Source organism: Camelus ferus, chromosome 4 (assembly GCF_009834535.1).
Source record: "Camelus ferus isolate YT-003-E chromosome 4, BCGSAC_Cfer_1.0, whole genome shotgun sequence".
Classification (NCBI taxonomy): Eukaryota; Metazoa; Chordata; class Mammalia; order Artiodactyla; family Camelidae; genus Camelus; species Camelus ferus.
In genome coordinates, this window is record NC_045699.1 from 50,658,318 (window position 1) to 50,681,620 (window position 23,303).

Genomic DNA, 23,303 nt, shown 5'->3' on the forward strand with positions numbered 1-23,303 from the left:
ACTACGCCTGCCACAGGATAAGGGCTTTAAAAATGTGTGTGGAGTGAGAGAATAAACTGAAGTTTATAAAATAATGAAGATGGAAATATAAGTCAGTTGAGCCCTTTGGGAAAGCAATTTGGTCACATGCATGTAAAAGACATGTGCACCCTCTTTGATCAAAAACTATCCCTAGGAATTCATCCCACAGAACTAAGTGTAAAATATCAAAAAGCTATATACATGAGGTTATTCATTCATTGAAATGCTATAATTGCAAAATACTGGAAACAACTTAATTGCACAGCAAAATGGAAATGATTAAATTATGGTGCACCTACTCAACAATACATGATGCAGTCATTACAACCATGTTTATGAAACACAGACACCAGTAACCATACAATACTAAGGGAAAAATGCAGAACACAAAATTGTATCCATTCCAAGTTCACAGCTAAATAAAATCACTTACAAATATTAACAGACAGGAGTAAAACTTTCAAAACATGGTTTACCTGTGAATGAATTCAGAAAAGAATAATGAACTAAAAAAAAAATTAAATGAAGAGTATGAGTAAGATAACCACCTACCTTGATGCTCTTAAGCCACCATGTGTACTTTTAGGATAAAGAGTAGCTACCGTTAATTTATTTAGAGTCCAATGTGTAGCAGGCACATTATGTATGAAGTATTTCATTTAATTATCCAAACATCCCTGAGATGTAGGAATCATTACTGTCTCCATTTTATATGTGGCAAGACTAAAGCTCAAGGAAGAGTAAGTCACAGAGACAGTCAGTGGCAGGGTCGAGATTAGCAGCTAGTTCTGCCCAACTCTGAAAGCTGGTGGCCCAGGTCGGAAATGACCCCACCAGGTGGCATGGTCAAAAAAATATCAACGGGTGGGGGAGTGGGGAAAGGTGTACCTCAGTGGTAAAGCACATGCTTAGCATGCATGGGGTCCTAGGTTCAATCCTCAGTACCTCCATTTTAAAACAAACAAACAAACAAACAAACAAACCTAATCACCCCCCCCCCAAAAGAATTAAATTTAAAAAAAAAAGAAAGAAAATATCAACAAGTTTCATAGAGGTAAAATGGGCTCATGGCCTGCAGATTTATAATAGTTACAGCCAATACAGAGCACCTACTGTGTGCTAGGGATTTTTATATACTTCATGTCTAATTTTCACAATAACTCTGTGAGGCAAGTGGTACCATTAGATAGTGAGGAAACTAAGTCTGGGACCGGTTATGAGCCATCACCTGGTAAGAGAGTGCACCAGAGTTTGAGCCTGACCTATTGGTCCCTACGCACTTCTGCACCTACCAGGCTGCCTCTCACAGAGCCACGTTTGGGACATAAGACCTTTTAAGATGCCCCTTAAGAGGAAGCTAGCACTCACTGGACCTTCTGGGCACTGATCTGACCCAACAAATCAAGCCTATGTTCCCAGACATCTCCACAGCCCCACATCTAGGACCCTGTAGGGCAGCAGATGCTCAAAATATTTGTTGGTTGATGGAAAAAAATCAATGGATCTTTCCCATGGCACTGACAGCAAAGGGTACAGAGAAAATCTTGCAAATCATCTTCAGTAACTGAAGCCAGTGGGGATAAGCAGATCAGGGAAAGAGGTAAGAGAAAGACTGACAACAGTAATGACAGGTAACACTTAAGTATGTCTTACCATGTATCAGTGTCCTTGAGTGCTTTAGACAGATTAACTCATTTAATCTTCAAGTAACCCTGTTAGTACTGTTAAAATACCCATTTCACAGATGAGGAAACTGAGGCTCAAAGAGTTCATTAATTGCCAAGGATACAAGCTTGGTAAACAGCAGAGCCAGAATTCAAAGCCAGTCCAACTCAAGGGTCCCTGCTTTTAGCCAATAAGCACCTCAACCTCCTTTACCAGAGTATCTACATTCTTGACCTTTATTAGCCTGGCTGGGCTGAAACACTAACATGGATGAATGAATGAAGAGACAGCTCCCAAACCGGAGAACTTATGAGAGAGACAGTTCAACTCATGTACTTTTACTCTGACCCTCTAAAATGATTTCTGTCATTGAACACAGAGCTTGCCTTCCAAACTCAGGGGGATGTTCTACATATTTCTTTTCCGAATAGCCTCCCTCTAGAAAGTTAATCTGACTCTGCTAGGAATGCCATTCTGGCTCCACTCACTATCAAAATCTGATTTCTCCCCCGTCTCTAAGTTTAGCACTTTTTCTTCAAATGGGCACTCAGAAATAGCTTGGAAAAAAGATTGATGCTTCCCTGCTACCAACTCCAATAAAGAACTAGAAAAGTCTTCTATCCTCCGATACCTACCCCACTACCTCCACACCTGCCCCACTATGAGGTGGGAGAGATGGAGAGGAACACTGCTTTCAAAAGGTATTTCTCACCTAAGTCAGACACTCAGAAGCCTTCTCTCAGTGTTCGGCATGAAAATGAAAATTCTGATGTTTATGTAAATTGCCCCATAAAGCTGCTCTGGGGACTTTCCATCTCGCTATTCCTCAGATGCAATGAGGGTATTATGTGAGCAAGCACCCCTAGCGCAGGGGTTTTCTCAGTGCATGGTTGACATTTGTGTCCAATAATCACTGCAAGGGGCTCTCCTAAGAATGGTAGGATGTTTACCCACTAGATACCAACAGCACCACCTCCCCTGCCCAGGATTGTAACAACCAAAAAATGTCTCCAGACCTGACTCCATGTACCCGGGGCATTAAAGTAGTGCCAGGCTACTTTTTAGAACTTGATAAGGTAATAAGATTCAATGGGGGACAGAAACAGAGGAGAATTTGACAGAATATTCTAAGAGGCAAAAAAGGAAACATGAGACAATGAGTTTCCCAAGACACCAGGATGTTCATCAAAGTCACAGCACATTCTAGGCTGTATCAGCATCACGATAAAAAATACTTAGCAAATGACCAAATGAATAGCCTCAAAGTTTCCCCCTACACAGATAAGATTTTAATGAATGTCTCAAATGTAACTAGAAAAGGAATCACTGTTAGATAAGAACTGCTGGGGTGATATAATACAAATGTAAAGATAAGTTAACTGGAGGCCCAGCCCTAATACGGCACATACCTCATTTAGGTCTGGGTAAATGAAAGCGAAATCTTAAAGATCAAATCGGAGAAACGCTGGAGGGAGAAACAGAAATTCTGAAAACCAGGCCTGCTCCTCCCAGAACTGAAAGGTCTCAGGCAGGGACGGTGGATTTTTAAATTGGTTTAATCCTTTGGGATGACATCTGAACATATATGTCAAGGATCATTTCCTTTGACCTAGGAATCCTACACCTGAAATTTTGACCTGAGGATGCCATACAAAAATAAGAAAAGGCTGTATGTATAAAATCTTTAGAGTAGTTTCTTTGTAACAGCAAACACTGGAAACATCTGAATGTTGGCAGTAGGGTAAGAGCTTATAAAATGAAAACTGCACTGACAGATTACTGTAATGCTATCAGGAATGTCAGTGGCATGATCCCGCGGCAGATTCTGGAGCCAAAAAGATCCAGCCCCTCCTCTTACTAATTTACTAACTTACGATACTTTCTTCACCTGTGAAACAGAAATTGTAATGCATACTCCTCAGAATTGCTGTGAAAATCAAGAAGATAATGGATATAAAAGTACTTTCAAAAGTATAAAACACAGCCTACACATCAAAAATCATTACTATAAGTATGAAGTTTATTTGGAAATAGGGGAACAAACATGCAAACCATGTTAAATGAAAGAAGAAAACAGAGCACACAGGGGTACATATGTATACAGTGATTGTCTCCTTAGGCCGACATCACTCACTTCCCCTCAGTGCCAAGGACCACATAATCTGACCCTTGCCGCCAGGACTCCTTTTGCACATAAAATAAAATTCAGGCTGCCTGATCTGGCCCTGCTGACTCCCAACCCACCCCAGCCAGTCTCCATCCAGTGCCACCCGCTTTCCTGTACCTCGACTCCAGAACATGCTTTCACCCCCTCTGTCTCTCTGCCCGGAATCCAGCACCCCTGATGGCTGAAGTCCTGATCTCTCCCGGCTCACTGCCGCGTGATCGTCAAGGCTCTCAGTTTAAATGTCACGACCTTCCATTCTAAATCAAGTCCCTATCCACAGCCTGGGAGTACCTAACACAGTAGGGCAGTCGGTCTGTTTTGTTTTTTTTTTCCTTCATACCACTTATCACAGCTTGTCATTATATTTCTACTTATGTGATACGTAGTGCCTTGTACCTGCTTCCCTGGATGAACTGTGAGCTCTTTGAGGACGGGGATCCTGCCCGACCGTGCACCCAGCATGCTGTCCACACACAGGACATGCTCAATAAGGGAAACAATACATGGCTATTTGCTCTAACTTTCTTCATTCCATAGAAGGGGAAACTATAACTCAGGAAAAATAAGTTTTCCTAAGCCATTGAGGCATGCAGTGGCCAAGCTGAAATCAGAATTGAATTAGAATTAGATAATAATTAGAACTAGTATCTGGATTTGAACCATCACTGCCAGGCCAGGACTAAGGACAAGGAAGACACCTATCAGGTGAAACTGGAAGCCGGGAGGGGATGTAGACAGTTCCCATCGATGCAGTAAAATTCTCTAATGGCTCTTAAATGAGGAGTCTCAATTTTTTTTTATTTGACAGCTTATTCCTTGTCATTAAATAATGCCCAAATATTGATACCCTAACACATGCAAATATTAGAATTATCTGTTTCCCCAGCCACATGGCTAGAGAGTTCTAAGTGAGAAAATGAATAGCAAATGCAAAAAAGAGAGGCCATATGGCCATCCTCTGTCCCATCTGTTCCACGGGGACTTTGGCCTCTGGCTCAGCCAAAAACCAGATGAGGATTTTGAGGACTCTGAGGCCCCTCGCCCTTCCTGTCCAAGCCCTGTTTGCACTGAGAGACTGCCACACACACACAAGGTAACTGTTACTTTGGACCCAAACTGAGCTTTGCACCCAGCTTATGCAACTCAGTTTCAATGTATCCTTTACCCAACAGCAACAGCGGAGAGCTACCCTGACTGATGGTCCCCATGACTCTACATAATTGGGGCACAAGAAATTGGTCCCCAGGATTCATCAGCAAATGAGGACACAGAGTAAGTGGGCAAACAACCGTCTTTCAACAAGCTTGCTCTGGGGTTTAGTGTTAGGTATCCAGTTTTTACATCTTTTTTCCATCTTCCTGCACACAAGACCCCTACAGCAGGGGAGCCTCCTTGAGACCTGTAATGGCCCATTTAATGCACTGAACTCTCGTTCAGCAAATGCTTATGAAGCATGTGCCAGGTGCCAGGCTCTGGGGCCAAATGTGTACATCTCAGAAGGAGGATATCAAGCAATGGTTTTCCATACATTGTGGGCAAGAACTATCATGAAACTGCTAACTTCTTCCCCAGCCTAATGGGCGGGGCTGGTTCTGACTATGTGAGCTAACTGCTTGGAACCCTGAACAGGTTTCAATGTCTGAACAGTATATCTAGAGCCAAGCCAGGAGGACCGGGAAGTAGCTATAGTCAGCACTTAAGATCCATAGGCTTAAACCTTTTGTGCAGATAAAGCAAAGCCTGCTAAAAGCCTGTAGGGCCACAAGGAAATTGGTTCTGGTGCTACTTTCATGACTGACCCACTCTGGACCCCTGCCCCGCTGTTGCAAACCCCAGTCCCATCCACTGTACAAGGAGCAGGCCAGATCTTTCCAGCTCCGACAAACTAAGCATCTGCAGCCTGAAATAAAGCACTTTTTTTTTTCTGGTTCAGCAAAATACATTTCCTGTAGAAATCAGGAAGGGAGGTAAGGACGACAAGGTAGTAGGCAGTAGGTGTATAATCTAGAAAAGCCCTTTGGTGTTAGGATGCTAAGTCCTACTACCTCCTTCAGCAAGAACTCTGCCACAGGGACAAAATTTGCCTTTGACTAAGCCGGCCTATCTCTCTAACCATAACTCTTCTTAAACCCAGAAGCACTATTGAGCAAGAAGCAACAAGACTACCAAAGACTGGCCCAGTCTGGATGGCCCAACCCCAAGTCCTGTTCCAAGACTCTGTGCTCCTGATTCCTTGGTTGACCTGGGGGAAATCCTTTCCCTGCTTTGTGCCTCAGTGTTCTTATCTGTAAAATGGCAGGTTTGGACTAGACTATCCTTGAGACCTTTCATCACAAAGAGGATACAGCTCTTTCCACCAGTCGCTGGCTAATGGACACGGCACAGCAGAGACAGGTTCCCATCACATGGGCTGCTGCCACCAGGATGAGAAGAGGCAGGGGACCTGGACCACACAGTAGCTGAGAAATGAGATTAGGAGATGAACATACAGGATGTGAGGACGCCAGGACCCGGGAATAGCCATGGGAGGCAGGGACAAAGGCAAGGAAGAGGTTAGAAACTTCAAGATGTTGAGAAAGGTAGAAAAAAATGACACTACTGAAGAGCAATTTGACAGTGGTTTAGAGTACCAACTCGAGAGTCAGATTATTTAGATCTGAACCCTGCATGTGCTCCTGACTGGCAGTGTGGATCTCAGACAAATTGCTTAAACTCCTCTGTACTTTAAGTTCCCCAGTTATAACACAAGGAAATAGTATTACTTTGTAGACCTTAAAAGGATTAATCCAGTTAACAACCCATTTTAGTGCCTAGCATATGGAAGCTCATTCTAAGTGTTTGCTTTTATTATATTATATATTATATAATATTCTGGTATTATTATTATTATTATTATTATTATTATTATCAGGACAGATAGAATATGCAGATTCTAGTTCTTACTCTCTCATTACTGACCTTGGGATTCAGCTCTCTACAGGCAACATGAGGGACTGAAAAATTACCAGTGTTTCTCAAAGTAGAATACGTATATGTATACATTCATGAGGGACTAATAGGAATTCTCCATGAGGACTTTAAATATTTTGTGTTTTCATTTCAATGGTCATCTAAACAAAGGTGATTAAACACATCTGGATTTTCTGAATGCCTACTTTATAACCAAGTTCTGGCACACGATTTCAAGCCTAAGTTTACATTTGTGTTTGTGATTGTATTTGCACCAATATAACTGTAGCAGACAATGGAAAAGGCACAGACACAGCTGCTATATGTGAATGATGAGATTAGACCAAATGAAAGCCCAGTGGCATCAAATGAAGGTCACTGAAAAAAATGGTAGGAAAATTGAATCATTAGCATATAATAATATAGACTGTCCAAACTCAAGCAAATAAGCATGCACTGCTGTAGTCGCATTGTTGCCTATAATATGGCTTCAGCTAAACAGCCTCAGCTGTCTTACTACATTAATGGTGTTAATTTGAATTGTATTGGTTTTGCAACTTTGCATTTAATTTGTAAGTTTGTATGGGTCATATGGTTGTATAATACAAGGGGTTTATGTCCATTTTAACATATGCACATATTTAAGTAATATTATAATAAAAAATAAATTTAGTGAACACAAGGGGACCTTGACATTTTTCTTTTAAGGAAGCTCCAAGCATTATTCTAGTTTCAGAAACACTGAAACTATCTCCAAGATCCCTTATAGCTCTTTGAGTCTAAGAAAGATGATCATTTTGGTTACAGATGTGTTTTCATGAGGACAACCAACTGAGGATGCAGGCTTAGACTTCAGGAGACAGAGATTTAGAAGCCTACAGAGGAGTGCAGCTAAACCCAGGAGACCAGACGGGATCTCTAGGAGTGTTCAGAGAGAGAGAAGCCAAGAGCTGATGCCAGAACTTCAGGGAAACCACCATGCCTTATAACGTTCCCCTTCTCATGGATTCACCTGATCATCAAAGATGACCTCGGGATTACCAAAAGGACCACTGTCCCATCCAGAAATGAATGGCTTAGAACCCTCCAGAGAAATAAAACAAATCTCCATTGTATATTCCTCCAGGCTTGCAGTCAAAGCTGAAAGGAAAGAGTCCTCACTGACACAAAGAGATCCAGCCTCTGATCTCTAAGAGCTGGGCCATTAATTCACTTCATTTTCACTGGCCAGAAGCCATCAGGTGCTCCTGGAGAGCCAGGGAGCCCCCAGGGCTGCAGCAAAAGGAAAGAGTAAGATGGTAAAGGGGCATTCTGTGCCAGATTCCAGAGGTCAGAATTCAGGCCTGGGCACTTGCACAAACTAAAGCTACCACTTCTGCCTGGCTGCAAATCTGTCCCCTATGCGAAGCAGTGGGGCTAGATCAGGACCATGCAGTTCTGTGTCCACCAGGGCCAGATTCACTCCATCACTTGAAGAAAACCAAGAAGACTCCCTTTCTCTGCCTTCTCTGACCCCCAACTCAAAACCAGGAAGCAAAGCACGGGAGGCCCCCCACCCTAGGACCCCAGGCTTACTGTCTGTCTTCTTCGGAACGTGAGATTCTTCCACAGCAGCAACCTCAGCTGAGGCCAGCAAGCCATGTTCCCTCAGTTGGCACCACGCAGCCTGCGTGCGGCTCGGCAGCCCGGGGAGGAAGTGGCCGGAGCGCACAGCAGGGACGCTGTGGCTGGTCATTAACTGAAAGATAAAGCAAGAAGGGACAGTGCTGTCAGTTTCTGCTGCAAAACCATACACCCTGAGGGCTGTTGCTCCAGCCCCCTCATCTGAGCCCTCAACACCCAGGTCTGCTTCTCGACTGCTTCCCAGGAAGCCACGGGTCCCCCACTTCCAGCTGCGGGGTCTCTAGGAAACAGGGCTTCTGGAGGTTTTTTGGTGGCAGCTTGGGAGTGGGTCATCATAATCTGAATCATTTGAGCTCCACTGGTGGGATCATTTGGGAAGGAAAACTGCACTTATGAAAGCAGACCTAGGTGGGCAGTCTTAGATGGCCAAAACACTGAGGTTGGAAATGGCCTATTAGAATCCCAGTGACCTCCTTCGCTTCTCTAAGAAATTGCTTCCCCTCACAGAAAATGTCAGCAGCACTTACAAACTTTGCCTCAAACCTGGAGTGACTTATGCTGCAGACTACATTTTCATCTGGCCACACAGTTGAGTCCTTGCAATGATAAATCGCACCATCGATAAAGCAGTTCCTAATCTGGAAAGCCACAGCATGTCTTAGATAACTGTGAGTAAACACCAAGGAAATGCCACGGACACCTGGCTCTCAGGTGATGAGGACAACCCCAGTGTTCTGTGTGTGTGTGTGTGTGTGGAAAGCAAACAATATCCTGTGGAGAAACAAGTCAGCTAAGGCAGACAGAGAGCATCGCCTGTGAAACTGACAAGCTCCCACTGTCCGGACAGATGCACACTTTTGGCTCCACCTGCATCTGCACACAGGGCCCAGCTACTCCTGGTCAGGTGTGACAGGTGCCTCCCTGGAGGACTGTTTGGCCATGCTGGAGGGAGGGGAGGTTCTCGTAAACAGATACAACCTTCTGTGTGTCCCAGCTGCCCCCTCAACAATGGTATTTATTTAATGCTGGAATAATCCTAGGTAGCCATACAAGAATTAAAGTTGGGCAAAAGGCAGAAAATGAAAAGCAGAAGAAAGGAGGGATACACAGGTCAAATCTAGGTCCTGCTGCCACTTCACAGTCATGAATGCTTGGTAGAAACCAGAAACCAGGCCTCTAAAATGGCTCATTTAATCATTATGTCCTCTACTAGAGTAGAGGTAGGGATGGGATCTTAGCCATGAGGAACAGACTGCAAAAAGAGCTAAGAATGTAGTGACCACCTATGGATACAAAACCAACTACTGGACTAAAAATCTGTGAGTTCAAATCAGACCTCAAGGCAAAGGTCAACCTCTAGCAGGATTTAACCTTCTTGGCCCCGACCCCACAAGGACTTGGATTTAAAACTCCTACAGAACAGAGAGGATGGGGGGGGGGGGCGGTCTGCAGCTTCAGAGAAGAAGGACTGACACTACTATCATGTATTTTAACTCATTCATGGACAAGCCAACAAATCAAAAATTCTTCTGAAATATCCAAGCCTTATGACCTATTCCTTTTCTTTATCGTTTGCTCAGCAAAATCTCTAAGACACAGGACCTCCCAATTTCTCACTCCAAAATGAAGAGGCGTTAAACCAGCACTGTGTCCATCTGCAGTTTGTTGTTTAAAGACGGCACTAGCCTCCGAGCACTGAGAGCCCGGGTTTGATCATGAGACGCAAACCAGTGACCCCAAACGGTTTTGAAAGTGGCCTGGGACATGGTATGCATTCTAGAAACACTGAAATAAATAATTAGCTAGATTGTTCTCATGCAAAAGCTGCTCTCCAGAAATCACTTCGTTGATTTAGAAACTACAGGAATCTTTTCAAATCCCCAAGGTAACAATGAGGAGGTTGGAACAAACGTTTGTAATTAAAAAAGGAAAATTAACCTAGTAGAAAAAGCCCAGACGGGAATTAGGCCCAGCTTCCCAACTATGTGCCCATGGCCAAACCTTTATGCTCTCTGAGTATCAATTTCCTCATTATTAAATGGGGGAGACAATACCTGCCTTGCATGATAGTCAATGGATTAAATGAGGTAACATAAATAAGTTCCCAACGAAGTATATGGCGCGCTGGAAGTGCCGAAGAACTGTGCCAAGTTCCCTTCTCCCCACTTTCTTCCTCTGGTCTATCCATCCTCAAGCAGAGAAATGGTTACATCCTGTCCAAACATTCTGTTCTACTCCATTATTTCTAGCAAATCCATTGTGGGTTTCCAGCAAGATAGGAAGGGCAAAGTAGGAAGAATGAAACCAGAATGGCCTGCTGTGAGAGACCCCCTAGGCCCAAACCAGGACACAGAATCCCCTCAATCTGAGTGGAGAATCTCAGAGGAAAAGAAGACACACCTCTATAGAATGTTCACGAGAAGAGACAGGCCAGGAGGAGTGTTTTTGGAGAGTATCTTCCTAAAGCAGACATGGGTTCTGGCCATGAGACATGCAGAGAAGTTAGCAAGAAGTAGCCCAGAGCAGCAGTAGAAGGTTCTGCTCCAGTTTTGCTGGGTACAAACAGGCCGCCTTCTTGCCCCACTTCCCCCACCCTCCTTGGCACAGCCCAGCCTCCCGCATTCCCTCCTCCCACCTCAGAACACAGTGACCATGGCTGGGAGCAATTTTATCCAAAGAGGAGGGTTTGGCAATGCCCGGATTCCTCTGTTCAGGTAACTGAAGCCAAAGGAACATTTCTACATCAGTTTTCCAAGGAAGTGAACAAACAAACCAAAACCAAAAAGAAGGCCGTACTCTGTACTAGATTTCTCAGTGTTCCCAAGCCAGTAGCACACTTTCTTCTGCCCTGATGCACACTTCCAGTAACTGGCTGGACAGGGTCCCACCTCGCCATCATGGACAGTCGATAAGCTGCTCTCTTCAGGCTCCTCGGTGACCACAGCAGCCACTTCACTGGGTTCCCTGCCTCCTGTCTTGCCCTGCTCCATCCATTTATCACAGAGCAACCAAAGTTATTCAACTAAACCAGAGATCCAAATACACCACTCCTCCACCTAAAACCTCCTGCCAGCACCCACCGCCCTGAGGACAAAGTCCAGTCCTCATGTTGGTTTCACTGCCTTCCTGATGACTCCAGCCTCCTCTCAACACTTCCACCTCCTAAACCAGGCCCCGGAAAAGGATGCACAGGTTCTGGGTGGGCCGCCGCTCTCCTACCCTGGGATGTCTGTGTACTCCCTGTCCTGAAACCTCTTCTCATCACACTGTCAGCCTGGCTAACTTTTCCTCAACCGCATGTCTCCATTTAGCTGTCACCTGCTGGGGTTCCTGTCCCAGCCACCTCCCCCGCGCTGGGCGCAGTTAGGAGCCCCTCCTGGGCGCACCCCAGGCAACCTCAGTCCTCCCTGGCGTCACCACTGCCACATTCCATATCTGCGGAGCATTCCTGTCTCTTTATCGCAGTTTTCCCTAGTCTGCAAAACGGCATCAGGCATATCATCAGCCCTTGGGGAATACTGGCTTAATTAATGAACTCCGAGAAGTAGAGTTTCTGAATGTAGGGGTGGTGGTATTCCTGGGCCTGTGGTTAACCGATTTCTCAAGCTTGATTAACTCATTTAGGCAAACTGTCCCCAGAGAGGGGGCTCTGTGTTCACCACACACTCGTGATGGCCACAGAGGACTGCTGAGCTTCCCAGGTAACTCCCAGGACATCCGGAAAGTGGAATTGAATCTAGGTCTGCTTCCCACAAACACCAGGTTTAGCTAAGAGCAGAGCAGGCTCTCCCAAGGCCAGAGGAGCAATGAAATCTGCTTTCCACTGATCTTCCTGCCAAGTCCGAGGCACACCCTCTCCAGGCCTCCTCGCCACCCAGACAGATCACCCTTTGCCAAAATTTAAGATAGTTTCTGCACTCTTAATAGTCTTTTGTATAGTATGGACCTAGTGGAAGTGACTGTTCAAATCTTTGGCCTATTTTTAAAATAAATTTTCACTTCAAATGCCACTGATATTCTAAAATTATTAGTATCTGGAGAATACCACAGCCTGCGAAACCATAACCTTCTCAAATAAGCAAAGGTCATTAGCTGCAGAGAAATGCAACCTCAGCTAAAATCACAATGAGATGCCACCACATACCCACTAGAACTACTAAAATTTTTTAGATTTAAAAGCGTTGTAGGGGGGCAGCTAGAGCTCTCATACACTGCTTGTAGGAATGTCAAATGGAACAGCCACTTTGCACTCTGGCGGTTTCCGGTAAAGTTACACGCAGACTTATGATACAGCCCAGCCATCCCATTCTGGGTATTTACCCAAAAGAAATGAGAGCATCTGTCCCCACAAAGACCTGTATGTGAGTGTTAACAGAAGTCTTATACGAAATAGCCCGAACTGCAAACAATCCAAATGTCCTGCAACTAGTGAATAAATTAAATTGGAAAACTATTCAGCAACACAAAAGGACCACGCTACTAATATACGCAACAGCATGGCTCAAGCTCAAAAGCTGTATGCAAAGAGAAATAAGCCAGATAGGAAAGACCGAAAATATGAGCCTATATATATGTCATTCTGGAAAGTGAAGCGGTGGGGACAGGAATCAAAGCAGTGGTTGCCAGGTGGTGGGGGAGAGGACAGACTGCAAAGAGCGCTGAGTGATGGAAATATTCTACGTCAGGACTGTGGTAGTGGTTATACAGCTATATACATTTATCAAAACTCATCAAACTGTACATGCAAAAAAGGCTAAATTTAACTGTACGTAAATCACACATTGATAATCTGACCTCCCCCCTCAAAAAAGGTTTGTGTTCTATGATAATAATAAACACCCTCCACAAGTCAAATCATGCCTTTAGGAGAACTAAAACCTGCAAAAGGTAAAGCCTGATTGTCGTGTGATTCCCTAGGAAGGTAAAGAGAGAATAAAACCTTCATCCCCCCTTCATTCCACAAACAACGGCAGCTCTAACTCTGCAAGGCTCCCGTTAGCCACAGCAAATACGCATCGAGCACCTATTAGGTGCAGATGCTGTTCTAGACACTGGAGCTTCAGCAATGGACAAAAGAGGCAAAGTTCCTGCTCTCATGAACTTCTATTCTAGCAAAGAGGTGGAAAGTAGACAAGTAATTGTGTGTTGTTAAGGCAGTGGGTGGTAGGAGCAATGACGAAAAATAAAGCAGAGTCAGGAGGTAGAAAGTAACGAGGGGGTGAGTGACCCCTTTCTTTAGGACGGTGAAATGAGAGATTGCGTCATGTGCTAGTGGCAAAAGGGTCACCAAGTGACAGCTGGGGTTGTGAATTCTTTTAACTTTTCCCTAAACCAGAACCTGAAGGGCCAGACAGTCTCAGTGATGCTGGCAAAAGAAAAAATGTAGGTTCACAGGAGGCTTGGTGTCACGGCGGAAATGAAAAACCCCAATCAGCACGTACCCCACAGCTCCCCCACCCTCCTCCTCACCAAAATGTCTGGCCCTTTTGAACTTCATATGCAAGTTCCAGAGAGAGATGAGACATATCAAAAAGAAAGAAGGAGAGAGGGAGACACGCAAAAAAGACAAGGTGGGAGGGTTTTTCCCGACTTGGTAAAGTCAAAAGGAAAACAGGAACAACTTCCCGTGACTGCCTTCGACCCTTCTGAGGCATTAAATCTGTTCTAGGGAAATGCAATAAGGAAAAAAAAAAACTGCACGTTTGCATTGCTACCAGAAACTCTTAGCTTGTGCAGTAACAAAGGGTCGGTTGCTCTTTTCCCTTCCTGCAAGAACACTGCGAGCACGTGAGGCTGAGCTCCCATCTGAGGGTGGAGGTGCAGCCCTTAGCCAGCATCTGCTCCAGGAGGGGACAGTCTTCAGTGGGAACCACGCAATCGCCACTTCTCCCAGTGGCAGAGGAGTCGGCCCCTTTGGCAAAAGAGGACAACCTCACACAAGGCCATCCTCCAGTTGACAGAAAGAGTTCACGGTAGCTTTGGGGACCCACTCCCACCACACCCCAATCTTACGGAGAAGCCAACGCCCCCAGAAAGCAAGCGGCTTCCCCAGACTCACCCCCTAGAGGTAGAGCTGGCCCCCAGGTTTCTCAAGAAATAACCTGGCCAACAACTGTTTCCACTTTCCCACTGCTATGTTCCTCCTACAATTCTGTTTGCTCCACTGAACACATTTTCCTCTGAGTTCTACCCAAACAGTTCATAAACCCAGAATACATGGTCAGCAACCAATTTCCATTCTTCGAAAACAGCGGTGTTGTAAGAGCTATTTCTCTAATTTTTTTTCACATTGAAAAGTTAAAAAATTTTTTTTTTATTTTATACAATTTTTAAAGGTTACTTTCCATTTACAGTTATCACAAAATATTGGCTATATTCCCGTGTTGTACAATACATCTTTGAGCCTATCTTACACCCAATAGTTTGTATCTCCCACTCCCCCATCCCTATCTTCCCCCCTCCCCTCCCTACTGGTAAGCACTAGTTTGTTCTCTGTATCTGTGAGTCTACCTCTTTTATGTTATATTCACTAGTTTGGTGTACCTCTTTAGAATCCACATATGAGTGATAACATATAGTATTTATTTTTCTCTGTCTGACTCATTTCACTTAGCATCATGCCCTTCAAGTCTAAATTTTAAATAAATAAATAGAGAAATAAATATGTGTGCATGTGTTCTGTTTTGTTGGACAAATTTCCACATAGTTCCTAGAAGTGAGACAAAAGTTAAAACCTGTGACAACAGTTATCAGCATCTCTCTTGACAAAACCATTTCTAGATGTCTTATCCCAATAAACAGCTGGCCAGTACCCTGCAAAGCAGTAGGCTGATTTAAGGCAGGATTTAACTACGTCACCTATGAATTGTAAACGTGCTGGTGTTAAAGCTTAACAGATGGCCTCTTCATGAGATGTGGGTGCAAAAACAAGAATCACAGGTGTTGGTGCATCTTATCTCTGGGGAGATGTGGAGGGTCCCCTGGAATTAGGATATAAAACCCGTAAGCCCACCAGAGCATGCTTGCTTAGAAGAGGTCTGCTCTCTAATTGACCCTCTGAGCACGTTTCTGGATCGGTGGCCACATTCAGGGAAAAGGCTAGTGAGGTTACTGACGGTCAGAAACCAGGCTGGAACAGGCTCACTGCACCCACGATTACAGGCAGGGCACGGCTGCTAGGGCGGAAGAGGGGATTTTGAGTCGTTCGTGATTTCTCCCAGGCTGACCCATCAGCTTAATTAAGCCTGAAGTTAATCTGACTGCCTCCGTTTCTTTTCTGGCTTCCAGGTGCCACGGAGCTCTCTACTTGTAAACCAACCACGCTAAGCCTTAAATTCTACCACCTCACGCTCCCCAATCAGATGGTGGACCCACAAACTCAGTGAAACTGCCCCTAGTTGCCATTATGAAAAGGCCACGGCTAGTATTCAATGACTCTTGAAATTGTGTTTCTACTTAAACACTGACATCTTAATACTCAAATTTGAGGAGGAAAAAAGTGTAAGAAACCCTCCAAGAGGAAAGTCAAGGGTAAAAGGAAGCCAGCCATTCTATCCTTCTATAAGATTCTCATTATTCTAGAAGAGAATTCTAGAATTCTATTCTGCTATCACAATACCTGTTTAAAAAATATAGACCCAATGAATTTTATCAATTCTAATAATCTGAAACTCAAAGGGACCTTCTTGAAAGTACCAAATGTATCAGACTTATTTGATTATTTGTAACAATAAGTGTATAGATATAAATGCACATTCTTCTTTCACCCTGGGATACATATTCAATATCCTGGACAAAAGTATTTGCTAACAGCTAATTTTCAAAATGAGGGCTATGACATGAATACATCAAAACTGAAAGTTAGAGGAGATACATGAACACTGTACAAATCTGAAACCAGCCTTTGAGAAGCATCATTCTTCATGCTGTCAACAATTCTATTTTAAAGGAGATTCCAAAGCTTTAAATCTATTTCTATCATGTCACTGAAATTGGGACAGCCAAAGATCCCATTTATCACTCTCAACATGCCAGTTGCTACCAGCTACAACAGTCTCTCTCTAGGACTTCTAAAACAATCAAGAGCCAGGGTTTCTGAAAGCAAATCTGTCCCATAACCGAGTTCTTGTTTCATCGTTGCAGAACTATGGAGAAATTCTGACCAAATGTTAGAGAGAGCCCTTCTCCCCCTGCTGATTTCCACAAAACAAACACAGAGCAACCTTCAAAGGAAGACTTCAGCAAACAATACAACTATTTGCTTTTTCCCTGGTTGGGAGTATGGAGCACATAGGAAAAAGGAACCTTTCCCCTAGAAATGAAATACATGCCAACATTATATGTCATAGAAAACAAAATCAAATTTTCTCAACCACAAGCATAATGCCAAAATAAGAGGGACATGCAAGGAAGGAACTATCGAAGTCACCAACACCCTGAGTTATTCAGAAACACAAGCAAGCCAGCCTCCATGAGCAATCCTTTCTTTGCAGAAAAACTGGACTAGATAATATTCCCTCTTGTTGTAGGAAGGTTTTCTAAGAGAATTTTAGGATAAAAGGTTTAGTGACTGTATCAGCAAAAACCATTTTGTTTGGTTTACATCTCTGAAGGGTTAGCATTTTCAGATGTTCAACCTTCTCTCTGCCTCAAGAGTTTATTTTTATAAAAGTGCTCAAAGGACTCGGGGACAAACCCCAATCCCTTCACTGCTACCCCCTTCCCATGGGCCTCTGCTACCACCGTGCAGCAAACTCCCCCAGACATCCTTAACTCTTTTATGTTCTTGAATTAACTCGCTCAGTAGAAAGAAGGGAGGTTTTGGAGTTAGAGAAAGCCAGGTCTGAATCCTGACTCAGCTACTCACCAGCTCTGGGACCCTAGGGATTCTAAGTCCCTGTATCCTCTCCATAAAATAGAACTAATAATGCATATAAAACATTTAGCCAGTTCCTGGAACAAAGCAGGTACCCAGTAAAGGGCAGCTATTACAATGATTAGTGCTGCTGACTTTCCAGGGTAAAGCATTCATCAAGGGTGGGGCGCAAAGTGGGAAGTTTATTAAAGGAATCTCTTTTCTCTCTCCTGTCCAGAAACAGTACTATCTCCCCCAAAGGCTTTTCCACAGCACACTGGAACTCTGCAGTGCCGAGCTCAGTGGGAGATGAGTAAGGGTTGCACTGGTATCCCGGTGCCACCTCTGCCATTGTTTTACCATAAACCCCGCTTTGGGGAGTGTCCACCATCCACTATTCTCCCACACCAGTGCCAGTAGGCTCCTATTCTCCACACAGGCACACAGCCGCCTTCCTCCACATCTTCGGCACCCAGCTCAGTTTTCTTCTCCACTCCACTTCTCCAACCTCTGGGTCAGTTACCTGTTTGCAACCTGGACCTTACAATCCCTCCATCCCTTCAGGTTTCCCTCCAATCTTCTCCAGTGTACCAACTGCTCTGGCGATCCCTGCTAAATTGTAAGCTGGGTGCAGCAAGCTACCGTGTCTCAACATCTTCCTATCCTCTGCCACATTGAGCCCAGGGCCCAGGATGATTCGGTGCTCATAAACATGTGTGGAATGAAGGCCCCTGAAGTCAGCTCTCAGAGATGACAAAAATTAGGTAAAGCAGGTTCACTATGGTAACAAATCAAAACGTCATTGAAAATACAGGTTCATATAGCCTGAAACCATAACAAAATTTCCAGCTGTGTTGAAAGAAACACGAGTGAAACAGGAGTGCTTTTAATTTGGTTTTCCTCAAAGCCACTCTAATTTGTTTGGAAGGACGTTCATTTTCACTAACTTCATGTGAGCAAAGGAGAATCTGTGATGTGCCAGACTGAGGCTCTAGGAGCCCTGAAAACATGCCAGCTAACAAGAACACCTCCCCTAGGAGTTCAACCCCAAATCTAAGACTGGCAGCACTGGTCAGAAGCCTTGAGCTCTAAACCCATGGCTCAAGTCAAGAACTCACTCAGTGAAGCATACCAACACCTGGATACAATTTTTCCACCACAACACTTTAGTCCCTTTACCTCTGCCAAAACAAGTTATTTCATCTCCAGGCTCTTGTCCAGTTTCAGCTCACAGCGTATGTGACCAAACCCAGCCACCTTCTCCAGAACGTCCTCTCTCCCCAGCCAGCTCTTGAGGCAGTGTGGGCACAGGTCATTGTCTGCACTGCCTCCACTCCCGCAGCCTGGTTAGGACCAGTGGGCTAGGTAGTGAGGACCTGGTAGGGGTTCCAGGGCAGGCACAGAGGCACAGGGTCTAAGCCCCACTTCGTAACTGAACTTCATAACTGAATTCCTTCTCTGTAACAACCAAAACAAACCCCTCTGCTGGCTAGCTGCCTCGCTGAATTAAGAAAGAGGAATAAGATCACAAGTTTAAATTCACGGATGTGTGATTCTGAAAAACAAAAAATGAACGATGTTACCCCTTTTCAAAAAAACACTGGCAACGTGAACTCCATTATTTGAGGTCTGGGAGGGTCTTCCCAGAAGAAATTGATTTGTACTATTCCCATATTATCAAGATTCTGAGTATTCCTTCCAGAAAGAGCTACTGTCATTAAGATCTTCACAAATCAAACATTTTATGTGCCAGATTAAAAAAAAAAAGTGCTCAAGGAAAGATGAAACTAAACTATTGGGTGGAACCCCTGCTGGCCTCTTTTCAACTGTGATTTATAGTGGCATTTAAAAATGCACACACTCTCATCTCCCAAGCGACCATGTGCTAAGTGTCTACACCAGGGGAGCACCAAGTCCCCAGTGGAACTCTGCCTAAGGACAGAGTGCCTTGCTGGTCTCTGCAGCCTCCAGGGGCACATCTGCTCCCTTAATGGAGGGCACTGGAACCAAGTGTCAGACAGCCCTCCATGTGCTCCGCAGAGGAGAAAGCCTCATGGGCATGTGAAATAGGACTGGAGTTAGAAACTGTAAAGTTGGACTAATGCCACTAAATTTGCAAATCTTGCAACAGGACTGATGACTGAATAAACACTGCTTGACCAAAGGCTTTCTTTATCTTGAACTCAAGGTCCTTACTATAATTAACACAATCATTTAAAGTAAAAACAAACAAAAAACCTATCTTTAATCACAATTAATCCTAAACAGCCAAAATTAGCAAAAGGTTTTGTACTTTTGCATAAAGGAAACAGTCCTCAGGAAAGACCCAACCTTTAGGACTTCTGTGGAGGTTTCCTTCTGATTCGAACTTATAACCCAAGAGCAATTTTTGAGAGAGGGAAAAAAAAATCTGATTGAAAAACCCATTAAGATTCAAATTGGACCAACAGACAGAATAAATAACCGAGGCCAGTCCAATAGTCAAAGATTCAGTATCCATTGTAAGCTGAAAGGATAGACTTTTATGAACACAATTTTTTTTTCTCTCCCAAAAGGACACTGTAAATATTACCGTAAATTCTGGGACAGTAGTGAGAAGCCTGGATTAAAAAGGCAAGAAGCTGAGATTTTAAGTTCCAGTTCATGACAGCTGGGGAGTGAATTCAGGTAAGCCATCCTACCCCTGTGAGCCACAGAGCAGGAAACAAAGACTAGAGTAGATCTACTGAGTTCGAAGAACACTGCCTGGAGCTTGGATATCAGACCTGAGCTCGAACCCCTGGCCCTGCTGTTACCGAAATAGATGAACCGCGAACAAGTTATTTAACTAGTCTCTGTATCAGGTGCACCACCTGAAAAATGGGGCAACCTTAGTATTTCCCCAAATGCGGGAAAGTTACACAAGAACTTAGAGGACTTTAGGGGATGGACACAGTATACAACAATCACACAATGAGAAAATGTTCTTTTCAGCAATTCTTTTTTATTTTCTTAACTGAAGTACAGTCAGTTTACAATGTGTCAATTTCTGGTGTACAGCGTAATGTTTCAGTCATACATGTACATACATATATTCATTTTCATTCACCACTTCTTTAGCCTTTAAAAAACTGTATTATATCAAGGGGAATTGTTTGGTTTTCCCTTCGACGCCTCTTTAACATATGCTAATTTTCCTTTTTTAACAAAGTGAGAGCAAGTCTCAAAGTCAGCTTGTGCCTTCACAAAGCAAGTTTATTTTATAGGCTGTTTAAAAAAAATTTGTTTTCTTTTTAATTGTTTAAAAAATTACCTTTTATTTGAGACAACGGATTATCAGTTTTCAATGTAGAGGACCAATGCAAGGTTAACTTTTTAAGATATATGTGTTGATGATTACAAAAGTGTAAGTCAGTTGAAATAACTTGAATGGTTTACACGCCACCTATCTCAGGGTTACGGCGAGGACTAAACCGGGTAACAGGGGGAAGGCCCAGCCTGGGCTGTGCTCGTCCACCCACGCTCGATGGGTAAAACTTCAGACAGTGACGAGTAAGACTAAAGGGCACCGTGCAAACAAAAGCCAACCACAAAGGACGGATGTGAGATCCCAGAACGATGAGGAGCCAAACAGTAGCAGGAAGGGGTTCTTCAAGTAGAAATCAGAGAAAAGAGGGAAAGCATAGCAGGAAAGTCCGTTAACAAATAGTTCCTGCGCCAGACGATGCGCTAATCACTGGGGAGAATCTGAGTACGCCTCTTACTCCAGGACAAAGCTGTCAAAATGGTCAGTCTTATTTCAAAAAGCCCCGCATGCCAAGCTAAAGATCATCATGGTGGCAGCAGAAACTTCAAAGTCTTTTAACATCTGTTCAGCCCCTAGTACTTTACATGGTGTTTGAAAAATGTTTGCTGAAGAAATGGATTTCAGTTTAATGGTGTTTTTGTACATTAGCCATAGACAGATATATATATGTATATATGTATGTGTATATATAGAGAGATACATAAACATGCACATATATACATATTTTAAAAATATTACATATTCCTCTTCCCTCCTTCTTCCAGTACCAGAAATCACACCTCACCCCAGCTAAGGTAAACTGTCACTTCCATCCCAATCCCTGCATCTGGGAGTGGAAAAGAGTCTACAGATCAATCTAAAATCATCATTCTGGGCCTTCACTTTCTCTGCCTTTCCAAGGAAAGCTGCAGCTTTCTTCAGTGTTGCTTTTATGTCAAACTTGGATCATCTAAATACCAGATCCAATCGAATTCAGGCTGTCATCCCCTTGGGGATTTGCTTCTTTGAGAAAACAATCCTGGTTTGACTCTTGGCAAAAACAATTATTCCCAGCCAGGCATCCTACAGAAATGTTGCGAAGCAAGTGTAAATAGGGTTGTGAAACCCAGACAATTTCTTAGCAGTTCCTCCCTCCTGTCCAGCCCACCCCAATTCTGAAACTTCTTCCTCCTTTTTTCCCTTCTTTCGTCGAGTCCTAATCTGTTATAATCTCTGAAACAACAAATTCAGGGCAATGCTTTTGACAACTCTGTGGCTTGGACACCTACCTCCAATGAGAGTTTTCTGAGATACTTAGAAATATCCTTATAAGGTCAGTCAAATTCTTATCCTTTCTTGGAGGATGAATGAGTCTTAAAAGTCAGTTAGCCTTTTTTCTATCACATATGGGCTTAACAGAATTATAATATACAGAGCAAAACCTATACCCCAAAATGGAGATGTCCAGGATGGAGGGTCCAAATGAATATTTTATTTCAGAGAAATTCTCCAGATGGTGAGTCGGAGCCAAGAACAATGTCTCATTGTGTCTCACTAAAGCATGTTTGCTCCGTTGAAATTTATTGAGATAAACCAACCCTCCAACCTTTCCATTTCAGATGAAACTCCCCCTCTGGTTCTATGATTCAAGTCTTCGTCCACCCAATGCAGATAAACAGGTAATTCCATCACCTCTGTCTCTTCCTCCTTCCTCTCCTCCCATCATCTTCATTTCTTCCATCATCACTCTCAACAGAAGTCTCTTATGCAGTCCCTGGGTGTTTCCACTCTACCTCTCAAAATCCACATGATCTATTACACGAATGCTGAGCCTGTCCCTCAGGACACATCTCTAGGCAGCTCCCATCAAAGAATTACCCTCTTTCCTAAATATAGACCTAGGGTGAGAGGATATAAAAGCTTGAAGGGCTCTTTAAAAGTCATGTCCTTCAGCCTCTTTCCTTTCATCAACAAGAAACTAAATCTCAGAAAAGTAAAACGACTTGCCCAGGGTCACATGACTTCTAGTAGGTTTCTGGAATTATGTGTAGAATATAATCACATGTCAAATTGTATATAATTATATGTAAAATTTGAAGTGTACATGCTTATGTATATTTTTTTTCTGATGAGACAGTCAATAGCTTTCATCATATTCTCCAAGTAGTCAAAAATCCTCTCCCAATAAACGATAACCACTGATTGGTTTTATATATACAAAACTTTTCCTAGGAAGTGTCCCGTACTAAACACCAGTTATCAGGCGGGAGTATAGCTTAGTTAGTAGATTGCATGATGAGCATGCTTGAGGTATTTGGTTCCATTCCCAGTACCTCCAGTTGAAAAAGAAAAACAAAAGAGAGAGAGAGAACACCAGTTATCATAAAACATCTTGACTTCAAGACTAGCCAAAGAAAATTGTTTAACTTCCAAATGCTTCTTGGAAGTTGGATTTGGCATAGAAAATGCTGTAATTCTAAACAAATACACACACACATACACACAAAGAATGAAAAAAAAAAAAAGATCCTATACATAAAAGTTTATTTTGGTTTTTTAAGTATTTAAATTCTAAATTAGTGAATTATCTCATTCTTATTTTAAAAAATAAGTTCATGTGCAAATAAAAGTACTTAAGTGTGAAATGTCACAGCCTACAGCATCTTCTCAAATCACAGCTGTTTCAAAAAGAGAAACGAAACTGAGTGGAGTCAGAATTGTTTGTTCTACAAAAAGTAAACTGGCCTAAATAACTTTAC

The 23,303-nt window shown here is 43.3% G+C and overlaps 1 protein-coding gene across 1 annotated transcript in view; it reads right to left on the reverse strand.

Annotated features, from left to right (window-relative positions):
- The window catches only part of ABCA1 (ATP binding cassette subfamily A member 1), a 126,928-nt gene that overhangs the window by 98,336 nt on the left and 5,289 nt on the right, over nucleotides 1–23,303 (reverse strand). The window contains 1 exon segment of the mRNA XM_014559347.2: nucleotides 8,378–8,540. Coding sequence (XP_014414833.1) covers nucleotides 8,378–8,443 — 66 coding nt within the window. The 5' untranslated portion in view covers nucleotides 8,444–8,540.